Genomic DNA, 11,607 nt, shown 5'->3' on the forward strand with positions numbered 1-11,607 from the left:
CCTTGTATTTTGCGGATTCTTTCAGAGCAGCTTGAACTTTTTCCTTCATCGACACAGGCTCTTGCTCATACATTGTTTCATGAAGTTCTTCTGTATATAGATTTCCCAAATTTCAAATGAAAATTCATGACAAAATATATCTGTGTCTTGACTATCTATGGTAAAACAAAGACCCTTATGGTCTAGAGTTACACTATTTTGACATTTCTAACACTTAAAGTGAAAAGGGAAGAACTTAAGTTGTAGTTATCTTTTATTGTAAAAAAAAAAAAAAGAAAAAAAGAAAGAAATTTAGCAGCTTGCATTTTACCTCCCTCACTGACAGAACGCTTTATTCTGCTTCAGAAGTGACTGCGTCGGACAAGTACTGCTATGAGAAACTGAATATTGAAGGGACTGAGAAGGGCAACTGTGGCAGAGACAAAGACACCTGGATACAGTGCAACAAGCGGTGAGGGGGCACAGGCCCGAGTTCATCTTTCAAACAGTGACAAATGTTATGTTTTGAGTGAACAAGTTTTTGCTGTTTTCACATCACGCAAAGCATACGCTTGTGTGCTCACCTTATCTCCCCTGTGATAACCAGCATTAATTTTGACAAGTGCTCTGACTCCTCTCTTAAAGCCCAGGTCAGGCCATTTAATTTTTATGGCAGTTCTTACAAACTTATAGAGGAGAAAACTGAGGCTAGTTAATTAACCTGCCCCAAATCATAGAGCTGACATGTAGTAAAAGCAGATTTGGAACTTTGGAAGTCTGATTCACTCTCTCTTTAACTGTTTGGCTGTATGTCTGACCACCCTATTTAACAAATAAAATGGAACCTTAGCATTGAACTTCAACTAGTTTGCCCCTGTTCTACTTTTTTGGTCTTTGCTTCTCAATTCAAAATTCTAGAAAGCCTTACCATTCCTAACATCTATGTTGTACACCCTGCTCTATATTTATATATGCCTATATTTCTTTCTGGAAGCAGGAGCGGCATCCACTTCTGAAATGGCTTGCCTCCGGAAACTCTGTGTACGAACAGTGCTCAGGCTGTTCGTTCATAGGGTTGCTATGAGTCGTCTACGACTCAACGGCATCAAACAATAACAACAACAGTATTTGTACTACCTCTGCCTCCGGAAACTCTATGAACATGGAGAAATGATGAAAGTTATACAAGCGTTCAGGTCTTTAGTCCGTAGGGTCTCTATGAGTCAGCTACGACTTGATGGCACTTAACAACAACAACAACAACACTCTTTTATCCATACCACTACTAGTCAAAATTTCCTCTATCCTTTGAAATGCAAATTAGAAACACTTTCTCTTCCAGTCTTTCATGATTTATTGTAGAAAAAAATATTCTCTCTCGTCTCTGCTAAACTTACAGCACTTTGTACTATTTCTGTGGCCTTTGTTCCAACTCTGTTTTATAGTTCTGTATATGTGTATTTATCTTCTTATCTAAAATATCATTTCCCTGAGGGTAAAGGTCATGTTTGACTTCCTTTATATAACCTAAAGTACTAAGTAAGGTCTATGTACATAAATAATACTTAAAAAATGTTAAATAATTAACTCTTTTGTGTTGGGAAAATATTTTTGTTAATATTAGGTGCAGCAAAATGCACCCTTAATAAAGGGTGAGGTAATACCCATTTTTCTATATTAATGATTTATAGATTCTAATTTTTCTTTTAGCCATCTAATAGTCTTACAAATCTATATATAGTCTTGCAGGTCTACTAAACGGTCTTCACAATAAACTTATTAAGATACTTGCTGTTAACTCTTTTAATAATGAAAATATATTGGACATAAAGAATATACAAAATAGTGTATATTACCATTGGAAATATAAGTTAAATTAGAAGTATATTGATGGTAGAGGCCTTAGTGAAATATTCTAAGGAAAGGGTGATAAAATTCTATTGGGACTATATGAAATATATGCTACACATGACCTCTTCTTTGATTCCTGTTTAATGGATCAAGGAAAGATCTGAATTCCTAAAAAATGTATATGTGCAAAGGTCCTTCATTCACTTAGCAAATAGTTTTGAAAAATTAGCGCTTAGAATGATGGACTATGAGGAAAATTGGACTTTTTGTATTTGGCTCTCTCCCCCATTAATAAGAAGCCCTGAAGACGTAGTCTGTTGTGAGTTGTATGCTAAGCCAAATGCTGCACCTTTCTGGAGGCTCAAATCCACCACTGGCTCCACTGGAGAGAGAAAAGGCAGTTTCCTTTCATGGGATTTGCAGGCTTCAAAACCCTCTCTAGGGTCTTTTATAAGTTTGTTCTGACTCAACAGCAGTTAAGTTTGAAGGAATTTTTTTTTTTTCGTAGTGGACTACATTTTCATTAGAACATTGATGGACTGTTTTCTTTTTAGATTAATATTTGTTCTAATGACCAGTAAAGGCAGATGTAGGAAGCAATTGAGATTTTGATCTGGTTTGTGGAATAGGGAGAAGGTGTCGTGCTGCTAACCAAAGGCACATGCTTTTATCCACCATCAGCTCCATGAGAGAAAGATGGGCAGTTTCCTCCTGTGTGATTTACTACCTCTGAAAACCTGCTGGAGGGGCACCTCTGAGCTGGTTCCAACTTGAGGACAATGAGCTTGAACTTTTTGTTTTGTTGTCATGTTGTTTGGGTTTTGAGAGTGTGTGTGTGTGTGTGTGTGTGTGTGTGTGTGTGTGTGTGTTTGGTATTTTTTTAATAAGCGCTTCCTCAGAGAAAACACTTTTCAAAGTAGGAGGCACATTAATCTGGGTTTATTTTATTTTGCTTGGCATATAAGAAAATTGTTTAGCTGAGTGAAAAAACAAATGTCAATTTGAGATAAGATTATTGTTTCTTACTAAATGATTACTGTGTCTTTGTAGATACATAATTGGTACTTTTTTTTTAACACAGGGATGTGCTTTGTGGTTACCTTTTATGTACAAATGTGGGTAATATCCCAAGGCTTGGAGAACTCGATGGTGAAATCACAAGTACTTTAGTTGTACAGCAGGGAAGAACATTAAACTGCAGGTAATTACCTGTGCCATTCTATGAGAACATTTGTCATCTCATTTCTAAGGAACACAGTTTGAAACTACTGATGTTTTCATTGCATGTGCATTTTAGTAAGCTGAAATAAAATCTGATTCATAGAAGTAACTGAGTAGTTCCCAATGGAAAAGAGATGAAGAAAAATAAGAATTTATTGACATGAGATTTTACATGGTTGTATTTTGATTTGATTAGTAAAATAGTATAAGATTTAGTTTTTATTTTATTCTTATTAAGAAAGATGGAGATCTTTTAATAAAAGCAGTAGATTAAAACTATGCATCTAAAAACCCACAAAAAACCCACAAACTACACAATGTATTTTTGCTGCCTTCTAATACCCCACTTCTTAAAAAAAATTTAAAAAGATAAAAATGGTACTAAGTGGGTCTTTTTAAAGAATGAATACATTCAGAGGTAAACAGAATGAGGAGATCATAGCAACAAAAACAAAGCAAGTATATGAATGGGCAAATCCCAAGGGCTTCCAAAGAACAAACAAAGTCTATCTTGGAAAACATGCAACTTGGGTGCTCGTTAGAAGCAAGAATGATGAAATGTTGTCTCACATCCTTCAGGCATGTTGTTAGGATGCGCCAGTCAGATCATGCTGGTAAAGGACAATGTTCAAAGGAGAAGAAGACCCTTAACAAGATGCATTGACACAATGTTGGTAACAATGGACTGAAGTATGTATTAGAAATGACGAGGATAGCACAGGATAGGGCCAGGATCAAATCTGTTGTTCATCGGGTTATTACAAGTCAGAGTTGGCTCAGTGGCACTTAAGATACCAGTCAGCAAAGATGCTAGCCAACACAGTCTCTACTGTCAGTTCCATAAAAGACTCAGACATTACCATCATCATCTACCTCTGGAGGAGAGAGTATGAAGTGCTGGAATAAAGATGATCGGTAAGAACTTGTTAAAGAAACATTCAGATGCACGGATTTCTTTCTTGACTCATTTAAGCTGGAGGCTGCCTATTGTCTCATGGAAGACTTGAACTTTATAGAACTGCGGAGGACAAAAGGTAAGATTTCTAAGTTGAAGAACAGCAGGCGACACTGACACGCGTATATGGAAGTGGTCCAGCCTCATTGAAGTTCATCACTGACTTTCTAGTCTTCCACACCAAATATGAGCAAAATATAAAAATGTATACATGCAAGAAAAGTCTCTTAACATGAAAAAAATACAAAAGCGTGGCCTAGTGGCAAGGAGCTGCAACTACAATCCCAGAGGCGCACGGTTCGAATCCACCAGATGCTCTGCCGGCGAAGGAAGGACAATCTCCTCCTGTACCAGTCAGATCTGATTTGACGGTACACTCACACAAAAATAATAACATTTAAAAAAATTGTTTATAAAAAAAATACGAAAGCAAAGAACCTGGGAGAGGAAAAGAGCCAAACTATCAATCTTATTTTAAGAGACTTATTTCTGTCTCGAAATTAGAACAGGTTGCTATTTTAAAAATGAAGTCCATTCAAAATATACTACTGGAAATTAAACATTTATGTCATAGATAAATCTTGGTAACTGAAATTAATCTTCCAGAAAGGAGAGAGAAAAGGCAAAAGTACAGAATGTAGAGAAAAGCTTGGTAAATAAAAAACAGACAGAAATTAGCAATGACTAGGAGTAACTCAAGTATTGTCTAGAAATTAATAACTTAATTTAAATTAATAACTTAATTAGTAGGCTAACCTAAGGGTCAATGAAAAGCATGACAGAAGAAGAATTGATAGTTTTGAGCTGTGGTGTTGGAGAAAAGGACTGAATATCCTGTGGACTAACAAATAAACAAATATGTCTTGGAGAAGGTGCAGCCGGAGTGCTCTTTGGAGGCCAGGGTTTGCCTCTCATTCTTCGGGCACGTTGCTAGGAGGGACTCTTCCTTGGAGAGGGACGTGATGTTTGCAAAGGTAGAGGGTCGGCAAAGCAGAGTAAGAATCTCGACCAGGTGGAATCACACAGTGACTGCTGCAGTGGGCCCTCATGTGTCAGGAAGTTTGAGGATGGCACAGGATAGGACAGGGTCTAGTTCTATGGTTTGTAGGATCACTATGGGTCATACTTGACTTAACACCTAACAGCAACAATGATCAAGCAAATAAGTGACATTCAAGTCACATCTAAACATATCATTATGAAATTTTTGATTCTTAGGACAAAGAAAATCCCCATGCTTTCAGAAAGAAGATGAAAACCAATGGATCAGAAATTAGGAAAGGGAAGAATCTACCCTAAAAAGAGTCCTGGGAACTGGAAGACAATGGAGAAAATGATTTCCAATCTGGAATTCTGTGCTTAGACGTATTATCAACCATGTGTGAAGGTGGAGAAAGGAAGGCATATTTAGATATGCAGATTTCTTCCATGTTTCCCTCCCTTAGACACTTTGCAGGATGCATCCAAGGAAGATGTACTCCAACTAAATGAAGGGGTAACCCAAGAAAGAAAAAAATAGGGAGTGAAAGGTATAAGACAGTAACCACAGAAAAGCTACCATAGTCCTCAAATTGTTGATGGTGAGGAAAATGCCAAGATTTGCAGATCCACTCCTGGGACATGGAATAACCAGTCCAGATTGGAGCAGGTCAGATTCCGAGAGAGAGTTCTCCAGGATGGTAAACATCAAGATGTGCAGACAGCCTGAAGTGATAACTTGGACAGCTGTCACAGTTTGAATAAGTTTTGAATTCTTTATAATTTTGTAAAAAAGTAATCAAAGGAACAACACAAATCTTTTTAATCTGGAGGGAAACAAAAGTTTAAGGAAAATAATGATTTTAATTTTATCTACTCTGTTGCTCAACTGACTACAGTTTAGTTATCAGTTAGATTAAAATTATGATGCAAAAATAGGGAGAAGGAGAAATTGAGTGGCATTTCAAATTCCATTTGGGAGAGTCGGTTGATAATTCCTGAAATGAAAAAAAAATATTGAGAAACAGTAATATAAGCACATTATTTAATGTTATGCATATGAATAGCAAAAAAGGAACAAAAATAGCTTATGCTACTGGTTCTTATTACATAAATAAAAAATAAGGAATACTGTTGTCCACTTTTTAGTCTTTAAACATTTTCTCGAGGTAAATATGGTTATTATCTTTTTGTTCCCAATTTATTTGTAGTGGTGGGCATGTTAGACTGGAGGAAGATGTAGATCTTGGCTATGTGGAGGATGGTACACCTTGTGGTCCCAAAATGATGTGCTTGGAACACAGGTGTCTTCCTGTGTCTTCCTTCAACTTCAGTACCTGCTTGACCAGTAAAGAAGACACTATTTGTTCCGGAAATGGAGTAAGTATTTAGTATCGGCTCCCAGGGCAGTATTCATTCCTGCTATATCGCAGAAACAGGTATACCTTTAATCTTGAATAAAACCTAAACATTACTAATAACATTGATTTTTTAAAAAATATATAAAGATTCATTCCTGTGTTAAAAATAATCATTGTTCTTTTGAATCACCCATTTGCCTTTAAAATATATCTCTTATATTTTGGAGAAATAGAAGAACTATTCTTAGAAGATACCAGTATTTTATTCCATGTGATCAGATTCAAAGTATATATTAATTAGAATTTGATGTTTCTTTTTTCTCACTGCCCCTGTACTGGAGAGTTGAAACTACTGTAGATTTATTTCTGGGTTTCAGGTGTGCAGTAATGAATTGAAGTGTGTTTGTAACAGACACTGGATTGGTGCAGACTGCAACACTTACTTCCCATACAATGATAACACAAAGACTGGCATAACTCTGTCTGGCAATGGTAGGTACTTAATTTGGTATTGTTGCTTAATCATCATATCTGAGGAAGAAAAAACTGCCATCAGACATTCTCATTTGAATTCTTTCGATTACAACTCCATGAGATAGATGATAAATGCCCATCATAAAAAATTAATATCATAATGAATTCGAATGTACAATAGGAGCAAACAATATCATTTCTGTTAATTTATATGTTTGATAAACATTGTATGCGATTATTTTGGCTGAAAGTATGGCATTATGTATTGGATGCTAACTCAAAAGTTGGCAATTTGGATCCACCAGCCAATGCAAGAGAGAAAGACGAGGCAGTGTCTTCTCATAAAGATTTACAACCTTCAAAACCCGGTTGCTGTGAAGTGGAATTGACGTGACAGCAGTGCTTTGGGTTTGGAATAGAGCCCTGGTAGCAGAATGGGATAAGCTTTGAGTTGCTAAGCTGAAGGTCACCAGTTTGAGTCCATGAGCCGCAGGAGAGAAAGAGAGGAGAACGACTATTTACATAAAAAGTTAGAGCTACAGAAACCCCTGAGACAGGCATACTCTGTCTTCTAGGGTTGTTGTTAGTCAGGATAGGCTCAACAGCAGTAGGGAGTAAACTTGGCCTAGACTTTTCAAATCTGAGTCCTTGTTTAGGGATCTAAAATACACTCTTGTTTATCAAAAAAGAAATTTTAATTTCTTCAGTGAAGAAAATGTGATTCTGAAGAAAGAGTTTTAAATGTAAGGGCCTAAGTAAATAAGAATATAAACAAATAAATTAATTTTAAAATATTTTTTATTGTATATATCATCCTCCATGTCCAACTTAGTTCTGTAGCTTGAACTCTAGGTGGTTCTGGAAATTGTAATATTAACCAAGGTACCTGGAAAGGATTTAAGGACATGGATAAGAAATGACAAGTATAGTTCTGAAAATTAAGGTAGCCAAAATGAAAAAAGTAGAACTTAAATGTGCATAGTTCAAATAATTCATATCTTAGAAGTAAATGTACTTTTTTGAACATTTTATTGTTTTATTAGCCAGTATTTACATTATATAATGTTCAAATCCTGAAAAGCATTCTTAGCTAAAGGATGAAAAACGAGGTATATATGTGTTCTGATGACTCAACGGAAAAAAAAAATTGAGTCAATATGACTTTAAGAAAGAAGTTCACAGGATGACTAAGATTTTGGAGTACACATCCTTAACAGTGCTCGTGTGCCACTGATTTGAACAGTTAATCCAGAAATTTTGTTGTTTTGTCCAGTGAGTCAGAACTGACTTACAGCTGACCCTTCAGCAGGTTTTCTGAGGCTGTAAATCACACGAAAGGAGATGACCCATTTTTCTCTCTTGGAGCAGCCGGCATATTTGAGTTGCTTCCCTTTGGGTTGGCAGATCAATTTAGATCCATCGAGATAAATGCCTTGTCAGAGGTTATATCATTGCTTAGAAATAATGAAGACTGGCATCCAAGTTTATTGATCCATCTTCACTCCTGAAAGAAAACGAACAGATGTGGTAGGTGTGGGAATAAGAAATCCTAGCGACCCAGGTGGTCCAGTAGCCTTAGGGGATTTAAGGACAGCTGTCTCTTAGAGGACCTGGCAGGTCAAAGTCAGCTGTGTGCTCAGATGACTGAGCCTGCCATCCAACATGATTCCCAGGCAGAGAGGTCTGCTTTTGAACTGGCTACAATCACCTCTGGTTATTGGTCTTTGATGGTCAGAAGGTTGTCTTGGATGTGGAGCAGACAAGGAGAGAATTGAGTCAATTTGTGTAAAAAAACCTGCATTTAATATGTGCCATAAATCCATTACAAAATTACAAGCCCAGTTCTATGCTATGTGTACCACCTGAGTGCTGATGGTGTGTATCTGTACTCATGTTTTCTCTTTTAAGAGTATTCTTATTCGAGAGACAAAAATCCTTTTCTCTCTGTTCTCTCTCTCTCAGCAAGATCATGCATTCGTTACTAAAATGGACTTATTTAAACAAGAAAAGAGTCAGAGTCACAGGAACCATTGATTTCTAAAGTTTTCTCCTCAGAGACCATAATGGAAATACTGGGATATTGAATCTCATTTTTCCTACTGTCCTTAACCTTCTTTCTTTTTGGTTGATGACGTCCGAGAAACTTTGTGGGAAATAAAATGGTTTGAAAATGCACTTGGACAATAATTCTAAAAGTAACGTACAAAAGAAACTTAAAAAAAAAATGACATGGAATGCTGTTATAGTTGTTTTTTCTCCTTAAATCCCACTTTATAAAAAAAAAATCATTGTTAATGTGGTAGTTTAAAATATACAGAAAAAAGTTCCTGAAAGACTTGCATATCAAAATGTCAATTATAGACACTGTCTTTCACTATTCTCTTTCTTCCCCAGGTGTTGCTGGTACCAATATCATAATTGGTATAATTGCTGGCACCATTTTAGTGCTGGCTCTCATATTAGGAATAACAGCATGGGGATATAAGTAAGTGCAGTGTCTCTATGTTGCTACTGTTAAAACATAATGATTATCTTTTAAGTTTTTTTAAAGATTTTGAGACTAATTTCTAATCTAAAAGTAATGAATATTGTTTAAAAACCATTAAAATGAATTAAAATTAGTCAAAATCTTGAGTTATACAAAAGCTACTTTGGTTTTCATATTGATAGTGCAATATTTCTTTAAATCTAAGCAAGATGGGCATTTAGAAAGCCTAGTGAACTTAGGGAATGTACTGACCTAGTAGTTAGTACTACTACTAACCTGAAGGTACACAGTTCAAATCTTCCAGGTACTCTATGGGAGAAAGATGGGAAATCTGCTCCTGTGCCATTATATTGCCTCTGAAAACCTACTGGAGGGTCAGCGTACATAACAGTGTACATAACGTAACGGTGCTTGAATAGGGGCGTTCTGGGAGCATACTAGAGCTGCGTTCATAACCCTGAGACAGAGCCACTCCGGCTGTTCAAATTCCAGTGCCTCTGAGAAGAAAACATGGCCAGTCTCCACCCATACTATTTATAGCCTTGGAAATCTAATGGACAGCCAGTTATGGGTTGATTCTGACTTGATGGCAGTGAAATGTTTTAATAACAACACAGTGAAAGCCATAATATCAATAAGAGCAATAGCCTCAGACCGTTAAGAGTTTATATGATGAAGCAGCATGCTAATGGAAAAACTTGTTTATAACAATATTAGAGAACTTCTGTCATTTGTTAAGTATGTGGATATATGGATGTTTGTGTGGGGGAAACTGCTCAAAAGTTTACTTTGTTGAAGTTAAAGTTACTTTGAAATTACAAAATTTAAAAACCAAATTCTTCCTTACTTTCAAAGTTCAACGTATAATATTTTGTGGTTCTAACGTAAAATTTTAAAGTTACAAAATCACTTTGGAGAACTATGAATATTCGATCCTTTAAAATTTGCTAAAGAAGCCATTTTAAAAATGTAACCTCATTTCACATTTAATGTGTTCCATTAAAAAAAATTCTTCCAGTTACTTCAGTATGACAATAAAATATTCCTTAATATTCAAATAAGGAATTTAAGCTTAGTGCTAACTTAATGTTAAACCATACATATAGGAAACCTTCAGTGGTCTTTAATAATTTATTCTGCTGACACTCAGTGATGATGTTCCTGGTGCCCTGGCCCAACTACTTCTTCACATAGTCTGCTGCGTTTGCTAGTTATCAGAGTATCATCTGATCTTATAGCTGTTTTTTCATCACTGGTCACACTTAAGTCACTGAAAGATTTGGAGATTCTTATTTTTAAGGTTTAGATAAATAAGATTACTTCAGGTCTTTAACTAGATAATTTTTTTGTTTTATGACTTAATATATGTGTAAAACAGAATAGTTCCTGATTCACAGAAAATACTTTGACCTTACATTAGTTATAAGTGCAGCTGTAACAGAAATAAGAGAGAATGATGACATCGTCCATAGAGATGTGCTGGTGGCACTTCACTAGCTGTTCTTGGAGAAGGTTGAGTACGATTTAGAGCCTCTGGAAACCTTCTGGAGGGTCAGCTGTGTGTCCGTTCTGACTCGATGGTGATGACTTGAGACTTGAGTAACATAAATACCACAAATGGATGGATTTAATGAGCAGATGTTTATTCTTTCACAGTGTAGGAGGTTACAGGTCAATTTTTATTTCCGTCAGCTCTACGAGGGTTTCTTGTTCTATGGCTTGAGGGAAAGGCCCTGGTCTCCTTTTAGCATCTGTGGGTCTGCTTTCCATGGTGACCCTACATGAGCCCCAGCCTCAGTTTTCCCCTGAAGGTAGGAGGTTCTTAGGGTTGAGGTCCTAGGTGCAAAGGACAACGGCTGTGCTCCTGACTCTGTTGGTGTTAGGAATGGCCTCTCTGATCTCTGCTCATTTGCTTAATCTCTTTTGTATCTCAAAAGAAATTAACCCAAGATTTAACTTAATCTGTAGATTGTATTCTACCCCATTAACATAGCTATGTCATTCTGCCTTCTTTAACTTTAGAGAGATTAAAATTTACAATCAAAGGAAGATTATATTAGATCACAAAATGGAGGTTGATTACACAATAGTAATAATCCTGTCCTCTACCAGTTCACACATATTTTGGGGAGACAAAATTCATTTTATTAGCCTTCAAGGTTGCTATTTATAGCCTGACTTAGTTTTAAGTCAATGGAATAAAAGAAAATAAATCTTTTAAAGTGTATGGTCTTCTGCAATCCTAGAGGTGCACAGTTTGAATCCAACAGATGCTCTGCTGGAGAAGGAGGAACAATCTC

The 11,607-nt window shown here is 36.3% G+C and overlaps 1 protein-coding gene across 3 annotated transcripts in view; it reads left to right on the forward strand.

Moving 5' to 3' along the window:
* ADAM22 (ADAM metallopeptidase domain 22) overlaps positions 1-11,607 on the forward strand; it is a 290,471-nt gene that overhangs the window by 249,125 nt on the left and 29,739 nt on the right. For all 3 annotated transcript variants that reach the window (XM_006891449.1, XM_006891450.1, XM_006891448.1), the window contains exons 21-25: positions 346-451; positions 2,912-3,031; positions 6,196-6,364; positions 6,723-6,837; positions 9,214-9,304. In XM_006891449.1, coding sequence (XP_006891511.1) covers positions 346-451; positions 2,912-3,031; positions 6,196-6,364; positions 6,723-6,837; positions 9,214-9,304 — 601 coding nt within the window. The remainder of the gene's footprint in view (positions 1-345; positions 452-2,911; positions 3,032-6,195; positions 6,365-6,722; positions 6,838-9,213; positions 9,305-11,607) is intronic.

The sequence above is a fragment of the Elephantulus edwardii genome, unplaced genomic scaffold (genome assembly GCF_000299155.1).
Source record: "Elephantulus edwardii isolate Elephantulus edwardi_28Jun2011 unplaced genomic scaffold, EleEdw1.0 scaffold00098, whole genome shotgun sequence".
Lineage (NCBI taxonomy): Eukaryota > Metazoa > Chordata > Mammalia > Macroscelidea > Macroscelididae > Elephantulus > Elephantulus edwardii.